Here is a 25502-nt window from a genome sequence, read left to right as displayed (position 1 = left end):
AATTACTTAAATACCAGAGAGCTTTTATGCTTGTATCAGAATTGTCATATTTTAAAATTTGTAACATATATTTCCCCTCTGTGTTGGTTCATAAATATTTTATTAATATTTAAGTAAACCAATCATCATTTTGTATTAGTAAGGAAATTAGTTAAGGAAATTAAGCTCAGCAATAATTTATTAAGGACCTCTATATACAAGAAACTGAAGTTCTCAACCATGTAAGTTGAAGACAAAAAAATTTCTAACTGTTATGTCAGGCAACAAGTCTACAACAGCTGTTAGAGGAAAAGATTAATATTTAGCAATTATTTTTACCAATGTGTTTAATGTTGTTTAAAAAAGTGGGCAAATTTTTTGCAGTATGCGGACCTCTCACTGTTGTGCCCTCTCCCGTTGCAGAGCACAGGCTCCGGATGCGCAGGCTCAGCGGCCATGGCTCACAGGCCTAGCCGCTCCGTGGCATGTGGGATCTTCCCAGACCGGGGCACGAACCAATGTCCCCTGCATCGGCAGGCGGACTCTCAACCACTGCACCACCAGGGAAGCCCCTGCCCCACATCTTGCTTAAGAATTCTTCATGTACGAATGAACAGAAAAGTCATTTATTTTAGCAAAAAGTCTTTATTTAAAATGAAGAAACTTATTTTGAAACTGAATCAAATTAGTGCCTCATTTCTAGTCAACCATGAACAGCTCCTGGTCTTCCCTGGTGGTGCAGTGGTTACGCATCCGCCTGCCAATGCAGGGGACACAGGTTCAAGCCCTGGTCCAGGAAGATCCCACATGCCGCAGAGCAACTGGGCACGTGCGCCACAACTACTGAGCCTGAGCTCTAGAGCCTCTCTAGTTTAGCCCGCATGGCTAGAGCCCACGCTCGCAACAAGAGAAGCTACCGCAGTGAGAAGCCCATACACCACAACGAAGAGCAGCCCCTGCTCAACGCAACTAGAGAAAGCCCGTGCGCAGCAACAAAGGTCCAACGCAGCCCAAAATAAATAAATAAAAAATAAATAAATTTATAACAAAACAAAACAATGAACAGCTCCTGCTAATCAGTACCAAGCAATGATTTGGGGAAGGCAGTTAATTAACTTTTAAATATGTTAAAACATGCAAAAGGATGAAACTCTAAATATGGGGGTTAATTTGTAGGCAGATTCCTAAAGAAGGTCCATATTTATCTTTCTACTTCATATTTATTGTTTCTAACACTGTTTCTAGGCTTAAATATATTTTTGTAAGACAAAAGCAACTGGGAACTTAAAAAACTTATGTAACCTCTCATGTCTCAGGATAATTATCTGTAAAAGTCACAGGTTGTTGAGAGGATTAAATGAGGAATAATGTCCTGTTTTGTCAGGTCCTCTTTTTAGCTCCAACCATGAAAGAAATGTTGATGGATATTTAAAACATTTCAACATGTTTATGTGACAATGTCCACTGTACTCATTCTGAAAGCAAATTTTTTACAGTTTGTTCCTCATACATTATTTTGCAACTTCCTATAACCAACATCATAAATTTCATTTCCACACTGGATAATGTAGAAATAAAAGGGCACTAAATACATTTTTTTTTTTTTTTGCGGTATGCGGGCCTCTCACTGTTGTGGCCTCTCCCGTTGCAGAGCACAGGCTCCAGATGCGCAGGCTCAGCTCATGGGCCTAACCGCTCCGCAGCATGTGGGATCTTCCTGGACCTGGGCACGAACCCACATCCCCTGCATAGGCAGGCGGACTCTCAACCACTGTGCCACCAGGGAAGCCCAATACATTTTTATCATACATATCTGAGCACCACATTTCACATTTACATTTCTAGAAGGGAACATAATGCTTCATCATTAATTGTCCACTGTATTCTAAGTATGGCAATCACAGCCTCATTGTAGTACACAGAATCTAAAGATCTGAAAATACTCTTAAAGGTTCTCATCACCATCCCAGCTTGATTAAGGCAACAGCTTGCTAACTGTTCATGTTAGTATTTCTTTCTCTCTTCTATAAGGCCTTCACAGGAGGGGATTTGGCCATGTCTGAATGGTACTGCAGGAGTTGCAAAGCACCACCAAAATGGACAGGACTAGCCAATAAATACCCTTTTTCTTTTACTTAGAGGTGAAGGTGATAATGCTTACAAAGAAGATGCCATATACGTAAAGGAATTAAGTAGCTAGTCCTGTTCCCTCGGTGAACCTGGCTCCTGTGGCAAAAGCCACCATCACCTTCTCTGGGTTTTGCTGGTGCTAAAAGAGGGAGTTATAACAACTGTAGCACCAAGTAGACTGACTTTCCCTTTTAGTGAAAGAAACTCCTTTTATTCCATGCCCGCTGCTCAGAAGTAGTTATTGACAAAACAGTCTCTGGCTGGCAAGCTCTAGAAGTGCTAGGCTGTGCCGAAACCTAGAAGAAAGTCTCAACTTTATTAAAAATGTAGGGAGGTTCCTGTTTCTTGATCTCCAGGGTTCCTCGACTAGTTATTTTAAGTCTCTTTAAAATATATTATTTGATTGAAATAATTCAATTTCATGTCTCACAAGTGACAGTTCATTAAAGTTTGTTTTAGAAGGTAAGAATACACTGTTGGAGAAAATTTCCAGTGCCCGGCCTGTATTCAAAGTTTAAATAAGTCAAGAGAAAAAAATATATATAACTCTGTCAAAAGGTATAAGGAAATAAGGACTAGAACTCCAAAGAGGCAAGAATAAAACCTCCTATCACTCTATGGGATAATTCAGTGATTTTTTTTAACTTTCAGATGTCAGGTGTGGTTATTTACTTACTCAACAGAGTACCCTACATAACATAAAAAGCATGATGTGGAGGCAAGTAAATATACAAACACATGATGATCATTTGAAAGCTGAAATCAAATTCTAAATATAACTTGGTTTTTCAGATTTACACGTGTAATATCCCCAGAATAGGAAATAGAAAACTATTTTCCTTCTAGAGAGAAAGGAGAAAAAGTAAAAGGTACTTCTGAAGTTTCTACATATAAGAAAAAAAAGATGCTCCATGGGAATAAATGTGTGCTGGGGAGAGGAGAGATTCTGTGACAAGTACAGTACTAGAGGGGAAGGACTGAAGGAATGAACACTACAAGAACTGCTTCTAAGATGGTCTTCAAAAGATGAATAAGGCTTTCCTAAAGTTTCTGCTATATGACTCCATTCTCCTGGAAGGCAATGACACGATATGTTTGATAGCTTATAATAACTGGAACAAGATGGGTACTTTTCTCTAAGTCACTACTGTTGTATTCCCCCAAGGCTCTTTGCCATCCGTCCTCCAAATAGCTGTTTAATTTGGCTCTGAATTAAAGGTATTCAATCCAAAACTATTTCCAGAATAATTCTCAAATGTGAAAATTAAACAAAGGCCATTGGTTAGACACAGAGCTGAAAGTTTAACTACAGAAACTGTGACACTGATGTTGAAGAGGGGAAAGGAAAATTACCTAAGCACCTACAGGTAAAGACAAAGGGAAGACACTGACTCCCAGGCATTTTGCCCAGAACAGTATATTAAGCATGTCTTTTTAATCTGGATTTTTGATGCTTTGACATCTTGGGGCCTTGCTGACATTGGAGGACTGCCCCCTCTCACGACTACTCAATTCTTTGAAGACAGTGAGTGACTCACCTGCAAGCATGACTTCCATATGGAAACCAACAGATCCAGAACTCACACCCCAAGCACCTCCTCTGTTGAGCGCTTACACTCCGAACCAGTATTCCCCTTCCGTAAGAACCCTAAGGCTAGGTACCAGTCAACAGTCCCTGTGTGCTAGAGCCTGATGAAATTATTTAAACTAGCAAACTCTAAGCTGGTTTTCTCTGCCTTGCCTATTCCTTCTCGCAGAAACCACAGTACAGGCTCTTGCCCACATTTGCTGCTAGCTTTCTCTGCCTTCTGACCAACTCTGGTGCTTTCTCATGTAGCTCCTTCCATGGTGTGGCATGCCCCCTCCTTTTGGAATCTGCGAGTATAACTATCTTTTCAATGGCAATCATCTCCTGATGTGTTGGCCTCACCATATTTGAATAACAAAACCTACATTTCAAAATAAACAGCCCTCTGGACCCTAACATGACATCACATGTCCCTGATTTACATTTAGGTCTCTGTAAAGCTTCTGAAAGGTGAAGTTCTTCTTTTGAGCTCCAATGAAGATTTTTTTATAGTTAATTTGTAAAATATCTATAAATTTTTAAAGTTATTGAGATATAATTCATATACCCTTTTAAAATGTATAATTCATGGTTTTTATATAGTTGTAAATTGTGCAGCCATCACGACTATCTCATTTTAGAACATTTCCTGACTCTAAATGGAAATCCTGTATCCATTTCCTCCTCCCCACCAGCCCTAGGCTACCACTACTTACTTCTTGCCTCTATGCATTTGCCTATTCTAGACATTTCATATAAATGGAATCATATCACACAGTGTGGTTTTTTGTGAATGGCTTCTTTCACTTTACACAATGTTTTCAAAGTTCATCCACGTAGCATGTATCAGTATTTTATTCCTTTTTACTGCCGTATAATATTCCAGTGCATGGTTATACCACATTTTGTTTATCCATTCATCAATTGATGGACATTTAGTTTGTTTCCACTTTTTGGCTATAATGAATACTTTTGCTATGAACATTCATGTATAAATTTTGTGTGGACATGTTTTCAATTTTCTTGAGTTATACAAACTTGAAGTAGAAACGCTTTCAAGAGAGATACTGAATATCCTTCTGCATGACAATTAGTTCCTGTAAACCTTCCTTTCAAAGGAAGCTGTAACCAGACAATAGAAACCTCTAAGCCCCCAACAACTCATACTAAGGCTAGTGAGATGACTGCCTTGCAGCAGAAAAGTCAGATGTGAATAACATCCTGAGAATGTGTCATGTGCCAGTTACCGGGCAGCCTCTTTACCAATGTGTCTGTTTCTTTGCCTATAATAACAATCATAGTAATAGCTAACATTTACTGAGCTATTACTCAATGTTAGCTCATTGTTAGCTATTATGATTATTATCATATCATTAGATATAGAAAGGAACTGGAATTAACAGAGACTAAAATATAATGGCCTGGATGCCCCAGGGAGAGCTCCTATATTTTCAATAAGTTCTAGACTAACTGTCATTTCCCAGAAGTTAAGGAAGGGATGGAGATTGATTGCAGTGAAAAGGAACTATGTAGCAAACTCATGTACTTTTACATAGATATTTGAGGCACAAGTTTTACAACTTTGTCTATATATTTCTTCAACTAGAAGAATTAAAAATAGTGGTCCCCACGTATACACTGATGGCTACTATCATCATGGAAATGTTAAATCATCTTCACTACGAGTTACTGAAGTAAATTATACACGGTAAGTACACAGAAAAATTATAGAAAAATACTTGTCCTTGAAAGAACAAGTTTCAGTTACTAAGGACATTCCCTGATGTGGAATCCTGACAGTACTGACTAAACCCGGTTAGATATAATTGTTCTGGTGAGAGCAAGCAAGCATCCTACTTTTCCAAGATGCATATAACAATGTTTATGGGTTATTCTTATGTGACTTGCTCATACTACAAAACTCACTAAGAAAAGGTAGCGTTCTTGTGCCGATGTGTTCCGAGCAGCTAGTTTGAGGATCTGTCCTTCTTTTATTAGTTCATTTGAAGGATTTACAATGTCTTCTTCTTCTCCCAACATTTCATAAATCTCTAAGAGTTTCTTTAGGTTCTCCTAGGAAATTAAAACAAACACAGCAAGATCATATAAAAGGAGGTTTCACCTTAGTTCCTTTAATCAATGACCTTAGCTAAAATATACATAATTCAGAAGGGATTGGAACTAAGCATAAATTTTGGTATAAAGTATGTCAGTTATGACCAAATTAAAACCTGGGAGAAGAGGGATAACACTAAACATTTTATAAACAATGTTTTTTGTTCACTTGTATCAACTCATTTGGGTCCAAACCTGTAGATAATATCAGACTATATTATTGGCAATTATCTAACTAGAATATTCCCATTTCCTCTGGAAACCACTTACCATTTTTCTTATTGCACTATTAGAATGACTTGCTGCTGTAGATATAATTTCAAGTGATTCTAAATGGAAAAAAAGAAAAGTAAATACATTTTGTCCTTACTATGTTACTAGATAGCTGAATAATATACAGTACAATAAGAAGAAATCTGAGGCCGAAGATACACGATAAAAGCAGGGGGCAATTTGCATTTATAAGCTGGATACTTTCAAAAGTTCATTTGTAAGCAGATTATTTAGAACTTGAAGGGTATCTCCTCATTAAAAGTCATATACAGTGAGTAGGCTCTCAGGTACCTTTAATCGATAAGGGACCTTCAAAATAACAAACACCCTGACACTAGCTTGGTACAAGGAACTTTGTCAGGGGCTTTCATATATATTAGGTCAGGGGCTTTCATATATATATTCATTCTTATGCAACCTTGAATGGAAAGTATATTAGCTTCATTTGGCAGATGAAAGAAGTAGAGAGTGATGTGACTTGGCTAAGGTCACAAATTATGATACTGAAGGGCTACATTAGAACCAAAGTCTTCTGACTCAAATTTCTACAACATTTCAGCAGTAGTAAGTATTTCACTAGTTTTATGAGCAAATTAACCACCAAGCACAATCATTTTTCCCTGCGAAAACACACTCACATTTCTAGTCTAGGTGAAAGGGAATTTTCTGATGCCAATGTTGATGGAGGGTTTTGTTGCTAGGGCAGGTGGTAGCGAGAGATGGGAATGGGAACTCTGATATGGGCAAGGTAGGAGCTTCGGGACTACTGGTGAAGAGATGTGGAAGCTAAGGCTTCCTGCTGGATTAACCTGAGGGAATGTTCTCAATCCTACAACACGTCCTGCTCTCTTCCTTTCTTTCCTATCTTATGAATACTGGTTGGGTTAATTCTGTTACCACAACAACCTCATTATTCTGAACCAACTTTTCTGTCTTCTTCATTCTACTGCTGAACAAAATGCACTTGTGTTGCTTTCCCCTCTACTTTTAGGTCTCTAAAAGTACTTCTGTGATTTCCTTACAATTTTAGTGTAAGTAGTAATGGGAAACCAAAAAGAGTAATAGAATACCCTATTACGTTGCTGACTCTCTGATTTTTGACATAGCTACCTTAGCAGGAGTCAAAGTGTTTTGAGTATAGAAGAAGCAGAATTGTTGTTTACATTTTAGAGAACTATCCTGATTTTGACAATTCTTTGCATTCCACATAGGATCCAAGGTAGAGGGAGACAAATTAAGATGGGCTGGGACCACCACCCAAGAGACTAGTTTGAGTAGTAGCAATGGTGATCCAACCTCCAATCCTACCACTACTAAAACCAAGCACTCAGGCCAGGTGAGTGGAAAGTGGAGATGAAGTGCAAAGTGGAAGAAGACAAGTTAGAATAATTCTAAACTTTAGAGGAAGAAAGGGGAGATGAGAAGTTCCTGTGGTCACCAACTCACTTGGATGGTGGGAGAAACATCACAGATAGCCTATGTTCAGAAAAAGACCCAGTCTCTAAGACCAAACATTGTGTTTTGTGTTCATCTCTCAACAAGGTTCACTTATAACAGCAGACAAAAAATTATTAGAGAAAGTAGCAATGCTTTAAGATTGTACACCAGTATTGTTTGTACATGTTGATTACTAATCTAAGTTAAATCTTCTCTTCACAGTTAACTGATTTTTTTTTAAAGTACACAAGAAAACAAAATTCTTATTGAAACTCTTAAGCCCTAAAAAGTCTTCCATTATGATCTAATGTAGCACAGGAGTAGAGCAGGAATAAAGTTTTCTCAGGGAAGATGTTAACTGACACTAAACAGCACCATTGCCTCTTCTGTCTTAGAGTAGAGAAAGGTAGAGAGATATCACTTTGCTTAGGCTATTTTTACATAGTAAATATCATCTTAGTTTTCTTGGTATGTATCAACCTACCTAATTAACCAGCAGCACTAGTAATTCTGAATGGTTGTATTCTTCCTGTGAGAAGGTAATTGTGTATTGCTATTCCAGATGTCTCTAAGACTACAGTTTTATATTTCAGAGTTAATGATTAACGTGAAACCAGCATGAGAAATGTGATTTGCATTGCTCCAAGCCTATGATTTGGGCTCAAAAGTGTTTGCCTAATTGAGGTACTGATTACAATTTCCAGTGAGGTTATTTTCTGGCACCAATATTTTACTAAAGTGGCTATGAGACCTATCTCACTTTGAAATCACAAGCCTACTTGGCCACTAAATTATCCCAAAATGGAAAGCAGGGGTGGGGCCGGGGTGGGGGGAGTATTTACTTTTAGCATCATTCCAGTCCGGAGAACCAGGGGGCAATTTCCTTAGGTAGTCCTTAAGGAGCATCTCATACCGGGGAATCCGCTGAACAGGTTCTAGCATGTGATGCTGCAAAGTCAAGCTCCCACAGATCTTCTGTTTCTGTAATGAGAAAGGTTTTTAAAAAAAGATTTAAAAATTAGGTTAGCCAGTCTAAAAAAGTTCAACGTAACATAGAATTTTCATTAAGGGCAGCATTTCACTACGAAGTGTGGTCTGTGCATCACCTGCATTAGATATACCTGGGATGCTATTAAAAATGGAAATTCTGAACCCCATCGCAATCTATGAAACCACAATTTTGAGGCCACAGCCTGGGCATATGCATAAAAACGCCTCCAATTCTTCCATTAAAGTTTGAGGACCACCAATCTAATGTTAAGAACAGAAAGAAAAATCAAGCAGAATTTAAGCAAGAAATTTCCAGATTGATGGCATCCACTTCGATTAGTCACTACAAGGGTTTGTCAGGTCACATTATTAAATCATACTCCAGAGATTTTCAAAAGAAGCATCTATTTAATGAGGTTCACTAAGTAACACTGCATTAAATGACTCTGGACTCAGCAGAAACTATTTCATAATAAGGCTACCATAAATGTCATTTCCTTTTAACTTAAAAGACTCCACATGTAGAAAAGTGACAAGATGAGAAAATTTTAATTTTTCATTAGGTCATGACATTCTTTTCCATTAGAAACCAAACTCTAAACAGATCTCCTTTGCTTAGGGCAAAACTGAGTCTATAGAACATGCTTTCAGTAAGCTGTCAACATGGAAGGAGAGAAAAAAAGATTACTTGAAAAATAAGGTGTGTTCCTGTTCATATTAAACAAAGAAGAAACCCTCTTACTATATTTATTGATGACCATGATCAGGGCACTCCAGGGTAAAAAATGTTGTATTAAGACATGATGTTTGCATTCAAAGCAAACAAGAAACTAAAAGCTTCATAGAGAATGGAATATTTACACATAAACTCAGGTGAGGTCAGGCTTTGGGCAGGGAAATGAGGAATACCAGGGGGTAAGTGCAGGAAGAGGGACCTTGGAGAACAGGCCCAAGACAGTGGGGCATGAAGCATGTTTAGTGAAAGGGGGCAGTTGAGTTCTGCTCGGAAATAAGATATTTATAGGGAAATAGGGGATAAGGAAGAAAATGTAATCTGGGGCAATAATGTCAAGCTGGGTTTAGATTTACTTCATCTAATGCAGGTTTTCATGCAGGGGAGTGATATCATTAGATATGACAGCTATTAAGATTAACCTACAGCAATGTGGCTTTAGGCAGATGTCGGGAAACTAGTTTGGAAGTTATTGTAGACCAGGAGAAAAGTAAAAAGAGCCTGAAATTAGCATGGAAGCTGAGGGTTAATGGCTTTCCTTAATAAAGTGTAAGATATTAATATTATAAGTTTAGTTATTGCATTTGATTTTCTCCAGCAAGCCTATGGTATATATACACACACATGCATATATATGTGTGTGTGTATATATATATATATCTCTCTCTCCAGGAAAATATTACTGATCCCCAAATTTTTACATGAAGAAACTGGCTCAGAAAAGTTAGGGGAGTTTTCTAAGGTCAAGTGGCTCTAAGTGGCAGACTAGAATCCTAAACTAGATTAGTTGATTCTCAATCTACCATTCCCTTCACAACTCCATCCTTTCTTCATAACATGGAGAAGACAGACGTTGCTGAGATAGTTTTAAAATTTTATGAAACAACGATAATGACCACCATCGTGTAGTGAGCACTTACTATGCAAAAAGCTCCATGCTAAGTCCCTTGAAAATATTATCTAACAGGCAAATGAACACATACAGAGAATGAGGAAAAGTGACAAATCAAAGATAAAGCCAAGTGGTCAAATTCTGGTGAATAAAAGAATATTGGTGCTATGTGATAAATCCAATCACATAACCACAAGCTACTCTATGCAAGGCACAAAAGGTCAAGTGGAAAAATGATTGTAAGCTAAAGACAGGAATGGAAGATGTTGACTTTGTATTGACAACAAGATGTTCATACAGAATTGTGTAGCCAGCACTCAGCATTTTGTAACTGGAGTTCAGGGGTAGAGGAATACACTAGAAATAATGACCCTATAAGCATCTGTATGACATGATGGTTAAAGGCTTGGGAAACTATGACAATATTGAGAGTGTGGAGAGAAAGAAGACTATGAAGGGCAAAAACCTTGTATTCTGCCCACATTTCAATATTAACAAAAGGGGTTAGTGAAAGAACCAAAGAAGGAGCCAGTGTTCAGAAGGGTAGATGAGTGCTTAATCATGAGAGAAAAGAGACGTTCAGTAAAAGGAGTGAAGGGGAAGAGCAGGACTTTTGGCTATGGCTGAGTGAGGAGACTGGCAAAATCCTCCCTTTAAAAAGCGACTTCATAATGAGAACCTACTATAGCACTGGGAACTGTACTCAATGCTCTTTGGTGACCTAAACGGGAAGGAAATCCAAAAAAGAGGGGATATATTTATACCTATAGCTGATTCACTTTGCTGCACAGTAGAAACTAACACAATGGTATAAAGCAACTATATTCCAATAAAAATTTTAAAAAAATAAAAAGCACCTTTAAAGCTGGATAAAATTGATTTTAACAACAACAGCAATCATTTCAGCACTTTGGAAATTGACCAAAGGCACAAAACAACCTGAAAAGTGTTTCTTTTAAAAACTGCTGAACTTTGGGTAAGAACAGCAAGAAGCTGTGGTATTCTGGCCTGGGGCTGCCCCTCTTCCTCTCCCAGCTCAGTCAATGTGAAGATTCTGCAAGAGTGGGGCAGGCTGTGAGGACTGGCAGTTTCTCTGCTGAAGTTGAAGAGGGCTCATCTGATTTACAGCGGTGAACCATATGCCCAGCAACACTGTCAGTGGAAGTGATGGTCTCTGAGGTGGGCAAGGGGGGAAGACCAATGACTTTAATAGCCTGAAGCTGTGTTGTGGTCAGACAATCATTTCCTTGGCTGAGGCTGTGTGAATAACCAGCAGAGACAGAAGAGAGCCCAAGCCAGCAACCTCCTGGCCACTCTGAGGTTGTGGAGATGCAGACAGAAGATACAGATAGGAGATGGGAAAGGGCCACAAGGACTTTGGAAATGGCCCGATCTTTAAATAAGTGCGTGCCCCTCCACACACAATTATAGGGCCATCAGCAGAGGAGAGAAGCTAACTGGATCTAGGTAGTTAAGCACCTGTGTTTAACAACTGTTTGATCTTTAACCTACACAGATAGAGGGGCAACCCCTATAAAGCCAAGATCACATACAAACACAAGAACATTCAACAAAAAACTGAATAGAGACATTAGTGGCTACATACCAGAGGAGAGATAAAGTTCATAGATTTAGTCTAAGCAAGTTAATAAACAAACAAAAAAACAAAAGTAACCGCAGCCACTCTCAGTAGGGAAAATACAAATCTAGAGTTCCCACAAAATAGGTTATCTAAAATGTCCAGGGCTTCCCTGGTGGTGCAGTGGTTAAGAATCTGCCTGCCAATGCAGGGGACACGGGTTTGAGCCCCGGTCCGGGAAGATCCCACATGCCGTGGAGCAACTAAGCCCGTGTAACACAACTACTGAAGCCCGCGTGCCTAGAGCCCGTGCTCTGCAACAAGAGAAGGCAGCACAATGAGAAGCCCACGCACCTCAACGAAGAGTAGCTCCCGCTCGCCACAACTAGAGAAAGCCCATGCGCAGCAGCAGACTCAACGCAGCCAAAAATTAAAAAATAAATAAACAAACAAACAAATAAATAATAATGTCCAACATTCAGCAAAAACAAAAAGAGATATTCAAATAAACAGTGAAGTATTAACCTACACTGAAGAAAAAAGGCAGTCAAATAAAATTGTCTCTGAGTGAACTTAGATATTGGATATATAGCAAAGATTTCAACATAGCTATTATATGTATGTTCAAAGAAATAAAGGTAATCATATTTGAAGAACATGAAAAGTATAACAACAATACATGCATACATAGCAATTTTCAAGGAGGAATCAGACAGTATAAAAAAGAACCAAATGAAAATTCTGGAGTTGAAAAGTACAATAACTGAAATGAAAAATTCACCCCAGAGACTCAACAGAAGAAACAAGATGGCAGAAGAATCAATGAACTTGAAGGAATATTAATTGAAATTATACAGTGTAAAGAACAAAGAGAAAAAAGGAAGAAAATTGAACAGGTCTCAGAAACTCGCATAATGGGACTTCCTTGGTGGAGCAGTGGTTAAGAATCCGCCTGCCAATGCAGGGGACACGGGTTCAAGCCCTGGTCTGGGAAGACCCCACATGCCGTGGAGCAACTAAGCCCGTGTGCCACAGCTACTGAGCCCACACATTGAAGCCTGCTACTGAAGCCTGCGTGCCTAGAGTCCATGCTCCGCAACAAGAGAAGCCACCACAATGAGAAGCCGGCACACCTCAACGAAGAGTAGCCCCCGCTCGCCACAACTGGAGAAAGCCTGTGCACAGCAACGAAGACCCAGCGCAGCCAAAAATTAATTAATTAATTAATTAATTAAAAAAAGAAACGTGGGTAATGAAAATATGAAATTCAAAGAAACAATGGCTGAAAACTTCTCAGACTGATTTAAAAAAATCTACACAACCAAGAAGCTCAAGCTACTCCAAGCAGAATAAATACAAAAAAGATCCACATCATTTTCAAACTGCTAAAAGCCAAAAACAAAGAGAAAACTTTGAAAGCAGCAAGAGAAAAGTGATTCATTACATATAGGAGACTGTCAATACAATTAAGGGCTAACTTCTCATCTGACACAAGGGAGGACAGAAAACAGTGAAATGACATTCAAATTGTTGAAAGAAAAAAGCTATCAGCCAAGAATTCTGTGTCTAGCAATGCTATCATTCAATAGTGAAGAAAAAAATATTTTCCAAATAAACAAAGCCCAAGAAAATTCATTGCTATTCACTCTGCCTCACAAGAAACACATCATTTTCATGCTGAAAGGAACTTATTCCAGAAATGGTAAATATATGGGTTAAAAACATATTTGTAGGGCTTCCCTGGTGGTGCAGTGGTTGAGAGTCCGCCTGCCGATGCAGGGGACACGGGTTCATGCCCCGGTCTAGGAAGATCCCACATGCTGCGGAGCGGCTGGGCCCGTGAGCCATGGCCTCTGAGCCTGCGCGTCCGGGGGAGGCCACAACAGTGAGAGGCCCGCGCATAGCAAAACTCCCCCCCCAAAAAAATATTTGTAGACATTTTTCTTTTTTCAAATTGAAGAATAGTTGATTTACAATGTTGTGTTAGTTTCTGGTGTACAGCAAAGTGATTCAGTTACACATATATATTCTCTGTCCATATTCTTTTCTATTGTGGTTTATCACAGGATATTGAATATATTTCCTGGTGCCATACAGTAGGACCTTGTTGCTTATCTATTTTACATATACTAGTTTGTATCTGCTAATCCCAAACTCCTAATTTATCCCTCCCACACCCCTCTTTCCTCTTTGGTAACCATAAGCTTGTTTTCTATGTCTTTGAGTCTGTTTCTGTTTCATAAATAAGTTCATTTGAGTCATATTTTAGATTCCACATATAAGTGATGTCATATGGTATTTGTCTTTCTCTTTCTGACTTACTTCACTTAGTATGATAATCTCTAGGTCCATCCATGTTGCTACAAATGACATTATTTCATTCACTTTTATGGCTGAGTAGTATTCCACTGTGTATATATACTACATCCTCTTTATCCATTCAACTGTCGATGGAGATTTAAGTTGCTTCCGTGTCTTGGCTATTGTAAATAGTGCTGCTATGAACATTGGGGTGCATGTATCTTTTCGAATTAGAGTTTTCTCTGGATATATGTCCAGGAGTGGGATTGCTGGATCATATGGTTACTCTAAGTTTTTAAAGGAACCTCCATACTATTCTCCATAGTGGCTGCACCAATTTACATTCCCACCAACAGTGTTGGAGGGTTCCCTTTTTTCCACATCCTCTCCAGCATTTATTTGTAGACTTTTAAATGATGGCCATTCTGACTGGTGTGAGATGATACCTCACTGTAATTTTGACGTGCATTTCTCTAATAATTAGTGATGTTGATCATCTTTTTATGTGCCTTTTGGCCATCTGTATGTCTTCTTTGGAGAAATGTCTATTTAGGTCATCTGCCCATTTCTTGACTGGGTTGTTTGTTTTTTTGTTATGAGTTGTATGAGTCATTTGTATATTTTGGAAATTAAGCCCTTGTTGGTTGTACCACTTGCAAATATTTTCTCCTAGTCCATAGGCTGTCTCTTCATTTTGCTTACAGTTTCCTTTGCTGTGCAAAAGCTTATAAGTTTGACTAGGTTCCATTTGTTTATTTTTGCTTTTATTTTTATTGCCTCAGGAGACTGACCTAGGAAAACATTGGTACGATTTCTGTCAGACAATGTTTTGCTATATTCTCTTCTAGGAGTTTTATGGTGTCATGTCTTATATTTAAGGCTTTAAGCCATTTTGAATTTATTTTTGTGTATGGTGGGAGGGTATGTTCTAACTTCATTGATTTACATGCAGCTGTTCAGGTTTCCCAACACCAATTGCTGAAGAGACTGTTTTTTCTCCAGTGTATATTTTTGTCTCCTTTGTCGAAGATTAACTGACCATAGGTGTGTGGGTTTATTTCTGGGCTCTCTATTCTGTTCCACTGATCCACGTGTCTGTTTTTATACCAATATCACAGTGTTTTGATTATTGTGGCTTTATAGTACTGTCTGAAGTCTTGGAGGGTTATGCCCCCAGCTTTGTTCTTTTTCCTCAGGATTGCTTTGGCAATTCTGGGTCTTTTATGGTTCCATATAAATTTTAGGATTATTTGTGTTAGCTCTGTAAAAAATGTCATGGGTATTTTGATAGGGATTGTATTAAACCTGTAGATTACTTCCGGTAGTATGGCTGTTTTAACAATATTAATTCTTCCAATCCAAGAGCATGGGATAGTTTTCCATTTCTTTGAATCATCTTCAATTTCCTTTATCAATGTTTTATAATTCTCAGAATATAAGTCTTTTACCTCCTTTGTCAGGTTTTATTCCTAAGTATTTTTTTTTTGGCTGCAATTTTAAAAGGAATTATTTTTTTACTTTCCCTTCTTGATATTTCATTGTTAGTGTAAAGAAATGCAACAGATTTATGTATGTTAATCTTGTATCCTGCTATGTTGCTGAATTCATTTATCAGTTTCTAGTAGTTTCTGTGTGGAGTCTTTAAGGGTTTTCTATATACAGCATCATGTCATCTGCATATAATGACAATTGTACCACTTCTCTTCCAATTTGGATACCTTTTATTTCTTTTTTCTTGTCTGATTGCTGTGGCTAGGACTTCCAAATACTATGTTGAATAGAAGTGGTGAGAATGGGCATCATTGTCTTGCTCCAGATTTTAGTGGGAAGGCTTTCAAGCTATTCACCATTGAGTGTTATGCTGGCTGTGGGTATTTCATAAATAGTTTTTATTATGTTGAGATATGTTCCTTCAATACCCATTTTGGTAAGAGTTTTTATCATGAATGGATGTTGCATTTTATCAAATGCTTTTTCTGCATCTACTGAGATGATCATGTGGTTTTTGTCTTTTCTTTTGTTGATGTTGTCAGCATCACATTGATCTGCGTATAGATATTTTTTAATATTCTCTTAACTTCTTTAAAAGACATAAAATTGTACAAAACAGTAATCATATCACTATATTAATGAGTTTAAAAAACATATAAAAATATTTATGTAACACAGGGGCTTCCCTGGTGGCGTAGTGGTTGGGAGTCTGCCTGCTAATGCAGGGGACACTGGTTCGAGCCCTGGTGCAGGAAGATCCCACATGCCACGGAGCAGCTAGGCCCGTGAGCCACAACTACTGAGCCTGCGCATCTGGAGCCTGTGCTCCGCAACAAGAGAGGCCACAATAGTGAGAGGCCCGCGCACCACGATGAAGAGTGGCCCCCGCTTGCCACAACTAGAGAAAGCCCTCGCACAGAAACGAAGACCCAACACAGCAAAAATAAATTAATAAACTCCTACCCCCAACATCTTAAAAAAAAAAAAAAAAAAAAGAATCCCCACCCAAATAACCTTATGTGATCTAAAGAATTCCTTTTCAATATTTAAACTTCAGCAAAGAAGAAATGATTAAAAGTTTTGACTAGAGAATCAAACAGAAATTACTATGATACTATTAAAATGTATTATCCAGGTTTGATGAAATTTTAAAAGTCAGGACACATATATAAAATGACCAAAAAAACACCCCAAAATGAAATAAAACAGAATACAGTTGATCCTTGAACATGGGTTTGAACTGCACAGGTCAACTTATATGCACATTTTTTTTTTCAGTAAACGCGTACTACAGTACTAATCCATGGTTGGTTGAATCCATGAGGCATAACCACAGATATGGAGGGCTGACAGTAAAGTTATACTGGGATTTTCAAACACACAGGGGATCAGCACCCATAACCCTTACGTTGTTCAAGGATCAACTGTAATTATGTTTCTAAAATGTCAGGGTTTATAGCAATCATTCTTTACATTCATTTATAGTCATTCCAACATCTCAACCTCTGAAAGCAAGCAAGAGAGACACAGAGCTGAATGGGAATTTACTTTGTAAATTAATGTGGACCCTGATAAAGCCAGACTTTCCTTGCCTCAAAAGCAAATGGAGAATTCACTGTTCAGTATATTGCACGTGCTCAATAAATATTTTAACTTTGCAGAGATGATTTCTGCATAATTCAGACCAGAATGGAATTTGGCCAGGTGTCTCAAATCTCTCAATCTAAATTTTAGATCTAGAAGACCTTATGATTTGTACAGAAAAAGTAATTATAGCCTTGAACAAAAGAGTCCTATTACCTGAATTTCTTCAATTATTGATTTGAACTGGGGAATACGCTCTGTCATGTTTTTAACCAATTCCATTGCGTTATCAAATCCCTTCACATATTCTCCATACATCTTAAGGAATGGGGCCAATTTCTGAAGGATGTCACCAATTCTAGGGGTAGTTTCCCTGTATAAAACATAGAAACAAGTTGTTAAGATTTCTTATAGAATGAGTGAATTAACAGGACTGCAAATGAAGTAATCACTTTCTACACGTACCCTGTGCTTTGTCAGATCCACTTTGCTGTGAGATTGAGAGAAAGCGAAAAAGCACCTTTTTACAGGGAGTTTAGGAATAACACAGTAAAGAGAGATGCTTTACTCTTGGAAATCTTGAAGCTCCAGATTACCCTTAATATCTTGTCTCCACTAATCAAACTATAGCTTGGAAAGGAGAGATGAAACCTTTTTCAACTAAAGACAAAAATGTACCACACGGTCTTTCAGTGATCTTTAACATAAAAACTTTGCGTAAATGTTTGTTTACAGCTCTGTGTAGCATTATTATTTCAAGTTAACAGCTGAATAACACAGCTTCTAGTATGACTGCCTTAGATATATTATTTGCTATCTACGCCTCTTACCATTCTTGCATTCTTTTCTCCAGCTCTGGCAATAGGAATTTACTATGGAAGGCATTTATTGATGAAATATTAGAAAAGATTTTATTCACCATCTCTGCTGGAAATGAGCCTCGATTTGCTTCTTCCAGTAGTTTGCAATAAAATACCTGAATAAGAGAATTAATGCAAACATTACTTCAAAGTTATTGGTTAACCATCTAGCACTGTGCTAAGGCACATAGTGGGCCCTTAGTAACTTTTTGTTGAATAAATGGAAAAGTTCGTGATTCAAGAAATCAATCATTTTTGAAATGTAGGAGTGAGTATATGCTTTAAGAAGAACCAGGAATTAGAATTAGGAAGCTTTGACTCTAACCTAGGCTATGCCTCTATCTGTGGGATGTTAATCTTTTCTGTTCCAGAGAATTTCCAGTTGAGGGTAACAGGATTTACCCTTCCTATCCATAGGTAGAGTTAAAAGATGGAAAACTATACAGATGCATAGTAACTGTGGTATTTTCCACTCCTCTTTATATTTTGAGTGACTTCTATGGCACATATTACATATTGCCCTTTATTATAATTTGTTGGCATGTATCTCATTTTCCCTATTAAAACTGTACACTCCTTGGGGAGGTAGAACATTGTGATTTACTTCTCACAGTAGAAAAGGTGCTTAAAAAATACGTGGTCAATGCATGAACAAAAGAGTATTTCAGTTCTCACATGTTTTCCTGCTTTAGTAAATAATAATGCATGGTAACTTAAAACTCAGAAATGAGGATCAAAAGATCTTCTCTTGTACATAATAACAGGTATCTTAAAGACAGTAAAAAAAATTTTGCGGTCTTAGCTCTACTCTAGTAGGGCTACTATACCTCTTAATTGCCATTCTGTTAAATGTAGGCAGAAGGAGGTCTGTTCTTTCATAATGTCCAGATGGTTGTTTATTTTCTAATTTCACCTCCATTGCATTTTCTTGAGAGGCAAAAAGAATACCAAATTATGTCTTTAGAGACTCCAATAGGATATTTTAGTAATTATGATTAAATTCTAGAAGGTCAGCAACAGTAGCTGACAAGATAATATGGATGGAAAAAAAAAGAAAGAAAAAAAAAAGTGCAACTTGGTAAGTGGAAAAAACACATTTCTACTATGGGAATACCTAAAAGTTTCAGGTCTGTAATCACCATGAGGAGAAACATTGTTTCAAAGGCACAAACCAACATGAATTGATTGACTTATGGTGAAATTCTTTGGAAAATGAGTATCTGAGTCACAAACACATTATCTCAGAGAACACAAGTCTTAATCCGGACCCTTAAGGCTCACCCTAACAGGCATGTAGTCTGCTCTAGGAACTGATAAAAAGGTGTGCCCAGGATGGCCTGCTCCCACGAAGTTCCATTTTTCCAACTGCAGTAGCGGGACATCTTCTTGCAACTAATTTACTCAAAGTTGGCAACTTTATCTTTTAATAAGAGGAGTCTGTATCAGCAGACAATCTACCAATTATCTTGATCTTTTATCACTGAAACAGGATTAAGAGGCCATCATGTTTAACAGTTATTCTTAATGATGCATTTTAAAACTTTCTTTGCAAATGTATATTTGAGATGATTCACAAGCATCTACCATGATGAAAGTACAAAATGTTTTTCACATATTCAACAAATATTTACACCTGGCACTGTTTTGAACGTTTTATGCAAGGCCGAACAAGCGAACTCTCAAAATTCCTTCTGGCCCTATGACTGCAGGAATTCAGATCATTTACAACAGCAAGTGAGACAAGAATCAGTGATGTATTCATGCCAGCATCAGAATCTCCTATTTACTAACACGGCCTTCAGGATCACAGTAAGTGGGCAAGAAACAGAGTAGTGTTTAGGATTGAAAGACACAGATAAATGCATTTTGTGACTCCTACAGAGAGTCCTTCAATCTGTTTTTTATGAATTATGAAAACTTTATACCTAATGAATTCACTGATAGAGCTGAAAATGTTAGAGATCTCCTTGAGGAAGTAGCTTTCACTTGCCAAAAATGGCTAGGTCCTTCTTGCAGTTTCTAAAACACTTAAATTACTAAGTTAAAATGATGTATAATGCCAAAAAATAAAATACTGAAAGGGAAAATATTACCTGATCTAAGAGGTCAAGTCGGCTGACGTAAGCTCTTTCTGTAAGCAAAAGTTCATTGGCTATTTTGTGAAGTTTTTGCTCATTAGTCTCCTGAAAACAGAACAGATATTCACATATCAGGAAATAAAGCTTGTACAGTATTTCTCAAGTAATAAATATTATCAAATGGTTTCATCAAGGACTTCCCTGGTGGCGCAGTAGTTAAGAATCCGACTGCCCGTGCAGGGGACACAGGTTCTAGCCCTGGTCCGGGAAGATCCCACATGCCGCAGAGCAACTAAGCCCGTGTGCCACAACTACTGAGCCTGCTCTCTAGAGCCCGCGAGCCACAACTACTGAAGCCCGTGCACCTAGAGCCTGTGCTCTGCAACAAGAGAAGCCACCACAATAAGAAGCCCGGGCACCGCAATGAAGAGTAGCCCTCACTCACAGCAACTAGAGAAAGCCCACTTGTAGCAATGAAGACCCAATGCAGCCAAAATCAAGCAAATAAATAAAACTTTTAAAAAACTGATTAAAAAAAATGGTTTCATCAAAAGTTTTCCTAAGCTTCTCAGGTACCCAATTCCTTTCAGTCATCAAGGAACATCCAACCAGAAATGAACAAAATTAGAAAACAGCTAGATTTAATCTATGATAACGTCTTTGATCTCTGTATCGATTAACACTATCTTCCACCTTTTCTTTGAAACTTCTTTTATCTTTTTTACTTCCCAGACACTATACTTTCCTCATTTTCCCCCTACCACTCTCAGGCTACTCTTTGGACATGTTTTTATCACTCTCTCAAAGATCTTGTTTAATTATTAGCTCTATGCACAGAACTTTTTACCTTAAAAAAACTGTTTTTATTATGGAAAATTTCAATCATATATAGAAGTAAAGAAAATAGTAAAACAAACCCCCATGTGTCCATCACCAAGATCCAACATCAACTCATTGTTAATCTTTCACCTATTCTCGCACCCACCTCCCTCTATCTATATTACTTTTAATTAAATCTAGACTTTAATATTTCTTCAGTTTGTATTTACTTAACTCTTAAATATCTTTGTATAACCTTGCTAGTGCCATGAGGACAGGAACATTTTTTCGTTGTTAACTGCTCCATCTCTTGTATCTACTGCAGTGCTTCAATAAAACACTGGCACTCAATAAAATATCACTGAATGAATGAATGAGAAGCAGTCTCACATGACTAACTATTGCTGGACATTTATTACCACTCTGACATGTTGTCAATCTAAGACCAAACTCATCATTTCTGTAAAATCTCCATTCTACCACCACCCTCCAACCTTACCATCCTAGCAATGGTTCCATCCCTTTCCAGTTAGCTGACTTAAATTACTTTAAGCTTAGTTCCCTACCACAAAATCCAGTCAGCCACCAACTCCTATTCATGGCATTTTGTCTTTAGCATCCATCTTTTAAGCTCTCATGACTGCCACCCTGTTTTGCTCATACCTTATCTCAAGCCCAGGCCAATCAATAGTTAGTTGCCCAATTAACTGATTCCATTATTTTTTTTGGCTCTAACCCACCTTGAATACTATCTTATGAGGAATTTTTCTAAAACTCTGCTCTGGGGACTTCCCTGGTGGCACAGCAGTGGTTAAGAATCCACCTGCCAATGCAGGGGACACAGGGTCGATCCATGGTCCAGGAAGATCCCATGTGCTACGGAGCAACTAAGCCTGTGCACCACAACTACTGAGCCTGCGCTCTAGAGCCCCCAAGCCACAACTACTGAAGCAAGCATGCCTAGAGCCTGTGCTCCGTAAGGAAGAGTAGCCCCTGCTCGCCACAACTAGAGAAAGCCTGCGCATAGCAACGAAGACCCAACGCAGCCAAAAAATAAATAAACAAATAAAATTAAAAAACAAAACAGAACAAAAACTCTGCTCTGCTCACCTAATGTTAGTTCCCATAGGAAAACCCAAAATTCTTCAATAGAACTCTTCTCACTGACAGGATAAAATCCAGACTCTGCGTACCATCCAGAGTTGTTTCTACCTAGTTACTTTACTGAAATACTTTTCTCATTCTAGGAGACTACGAAATATAATAAGAGTTTAGTAAAAACTTTAGTACCAAAGCAGACCAAAGTGTACTTTAAACCAGTGTCTGATTTGTGTAAATGCTACATTTTAAACTATGTATAAAATGCTATTAAGTTGTATAAATGCTTCATTGTGTTAAACACATATGACATCTATTTCATGCTTTATATGCAATATATGTTCTAACGTGGTAAGTTACCACGTTGCTTCTTACAGAACTGAGGTATTTTTATGTGAAGTCTTTAGGGTAAAGTAATATAATACGTTTAAATAATTTGTGGTCTCAGAAACACTGAAATAAGAACTATGTAGTAATCGGGACTTCCCTGGTGGTCCAGTGGTTAAGACTCCTCGATCTCATTGCAGAGGGCCCAGGTTTGATCCCTGGTTAGGGAACTAGATCCCGCATGCCACAATTAAGAGCCTACATGCTGCAACTAAAAGATCCCGCATGCAGTAACGAAGATCCTGTGTGCCACAACTAAGACCCGGCGCAGCCAAATAAATATTTTAAAAGAAACAACTATGTAGTAGTCAAATTCCATAATTAGTCAAAGTTTTGGTTTAACTTAAACTCAGAGTAAAGTACTAGCATTGTTGCTTGCCTACCTGGCATCCCTTCCCCACTATCTCTTAATGGTATCCAGATTTGGTTAGTGCGTCTACCTACTATGTAGCCCTTTCTTTGGGGAAACTGACCTTATCCACAGATCAAAAGGGGAGCCCTGAATGGTGTCACACTCAGGAGTATACAGCGATAGGTTCAGGGGTCAATGAGACACAAGGGAATATGCACTGGCAGCTTTGGAAAAGGAGGCTCCCTACTCTTAGGAAGAACCATGAAAAAAGAGATCTCTCTTTGCTGCTCCACGTAAATGAGGGTACATGTAGTCTTGAGTGCTATAAGCAGCCATCCCATAACCACAGAGATGAAGCCAATAAACTTCCTTCCTATTGTTTAAGCCAGGTCGAGTAATATTGGTGTTATTTGTAGCATCCTGATTAATATAAAAAACTTAAATACTAAGAAACATATGTAGTATATTCCATGAAACTGATAAACTTTCAAGAAATTTTTAGACAATCACTATTTATAGAGAAGTAAAATACTTAATGAACTAAAAATGTGAATTTCAAAGATGTAATTAAGTGTAATAAGTAAATACATAAGAATTACATCAACATTTCAGAAAAAGTGATATGCTGTTCTACACACTCACAGGAAATACTGAACTGCACCAACACTACAGCCATTTGTTTTGGTTTTTTAAGCCAGATTTACTGAGATGAAATTTACAATTAGTAAAAGTCACCCTTTTGGTGAATAGTTCTAGGAGTTTTGATGAATGGTTACAATCATGTCACCACCACCACAATCAAGATACAGAACATTTCTATCGAAACTTTTCTTAGGTCTCTGCAGTCAACCCCACTCCTCTTCCACCACCAGCTCCTAGTAATTGTTGATCTGGCTTGTTCCAGAGTGTCATGTAAATGAAATCACACAGCATGTGCCTTTTGAGTCTTGCTTTATCAAAATGCATTTGAGATCGATCCAAGTTGTTATTAGTAGTTCATTCTTTTCAAGCCCTTCATTTTATTCTAATAGTGGAGATATCTTTTTGACCCACTATACTCTTTTGTATATTCTAATTCTAGTTCTAGCTAATATCTTTAAAGAAAACAATCCAGCAGATTTTGTGCCATGATAAAATAATACATCTTTTGTAAGTCAGAGAATTCATTAAACAATAAGTCATAATGTCTATTATTGCTATGCAATGAAGTCACCCCAGAGGTCTTCCATATCCTACGAGATCTTAAATAGGAAGCTTCTAAGAAACAATCTTTTTGCTGACCGCAAATTATACTTTAGCTGAACGTGGCAAATTGTGGGTATCCTGGTCATATTTTGCAAAATCCAAGGGTATGCCAGCAGTTATTAGTAAAAGCTATATTTCTTCCACACAGATGGTCTTCTAACATTAGGTCCCTGACCTTGCCAAAGTCAACACAAAGTAAACTTGCTGACATATGGTTTAATCACTCACATATAAGGTTTGTGAAAAGCTACTAGGGATTTTGTGGTGGAAGTGAGGACATCACAGACTCATGGAGCCTTTCTTTAGGTTAATCACAACAATAATAGCATCACCATAATAAGAACAGCTAACAATTATTCACTCATTGCTTGTTATATGCCAGACTGTTAAAAGTATTTTACACAGATTGACTGGTCCTTACAAGTCTATAAAATGGGTGCCATTATTATTCCTATTTTATAGGTAGTATACACACACAACAAAACAAAATTCCAGAGCTTAAAAAAAGACATCCAAGGCTCAAAGAGGCCAGGAAACTTGCCCAAGTTCACACAGAACCCAAATGAATCAGATTTTATTCACATAAGAGAGTATGTGATTTTTGAGTAACTCTTCAGTAAATAGTTGGCTCTCATTCTAACCCTTCTTTGCAACAAAAACCAAGATTGTATTAAGTGCCTACAAGTGAACAGACTAACAAAATACCAACTATCCACTTAAAAATGGAATGTGCATTTTAATTTATATACTGATTATTTTTCCAACATAAATTTTATTTAAAGCAGACTTTTTAGCATTTAGTAATAATTATCAGGTATAAAAAATTCAGTCATATTTGATGTAACAATATGATGGCTTCCAAATTTTAAAAAATTAGTTTAGTTTCTGAAACTTACCTATAATGTACAGGGTCAACTACTCTATCAGACTTATGCTTAAATAATGCACAGAGTAGTTTTAAAGCTGCTGGTACATTGGGGCTGTAGCCTGATATTTTTTAAAATAGCACTTTACTAAGAAGTCATTTATTTTTGTGATTCTTTGGAAAACAATAATGGTTACACAATACTGATTTGATGAGTAATCCCATTGGATTCTTTTGCAGCTGAATACACAGGCTTGACTTTTCAAAATAATTATAACTATGCTATTTAAAAAGTATCTTACTTTTGATATTCCTCTATAAAATAAAGGGATTGGTTTTCTTTCTTTTTTTACCTGCAAATATATACTCTATTGAAAGCTGATTCTCAGAGTATTGCCTCAAACAAAAATATACTAGAGTATACCTAAACTATCAGAACTGAGAAAGTAAGATACACTCCTCTTACACTAATAGACTACACAATTTATTTTCCCCTGCTCCTCTCTGCTTAATGCATTCCTAGGCTATTACTGTGTACCTTTATACCTCTGAGAATCTTTTCGTAGAGATCTGCTCCATTTTCACTTGGGTTAGGGTCAGCCTAGTTATTAGTCACTGTACCCACTGGCACATGAAGCATTGCAGTGTCAGTTCTGCCTCCTTCCTTGCAGATGTCACCAGCTCCTGCAGGTCTTTTCAGACCTTTTGGCATGACTCTTCCATATGG

The 25502-nt window shown here is 37.7% G+C and overlaps 1 protein-coding gene across 5 annotated transcripts in view; it reads right to left on the bottom strand.

Moving 5' to 3' along the window:
* FGD4 (FYVE, RhoGEF and PH domain containing 4) overlaps positions 1-25502 on the bottom strand; it is a 204058-nt gene that overhangs the window by 23890 nt on the left and 154666 nt on the right. For all 5 annotated transcript variants that reach the window (XM_060024561.1, XM_060024560.1, XM_060024564.1 and 2 more), the window contains 6 exons: positions 20025-20114; positions 17902-18047; positions 17288-17444; positions 8344-8482; positions 6062-6120; positions 5603-5749 (listed from right to left, as the gene is read on the bottom strand). In XM_060024561.1, coding sequence (XP_059880544.1) covers positions 5603-5749; positions 6062-6120; positions 8344-8482; positions 17288-17444; positions 17902-18047; positions 20025-20114 — 738 coding nt within the window. The remainder of the gene's footprint in view (positions 1-5602; positions 5750-6061; positions 6121-8343; positions 8483-17287; positions 17445-17901; positions 18048-20024; positions 20115-25502) is intronic.

Source organism: Delphinus delphis, chromosome 11 (assembly GCF_949987515.2).
Source record: "Delphinus delphis chromosome 11, mDelDel1.2, whole genome shotgun sequence".
NCBI lineage: Eukaryota > Metazoa > Chordata > Mammalia > Artiodactyla > Delphinidae > Delphinus > Delphinus delphis.
Note: the sequence above shows the minus strand (reverse complement) of the source record. Positions and strands in the feature narration are given on the sequence as shown.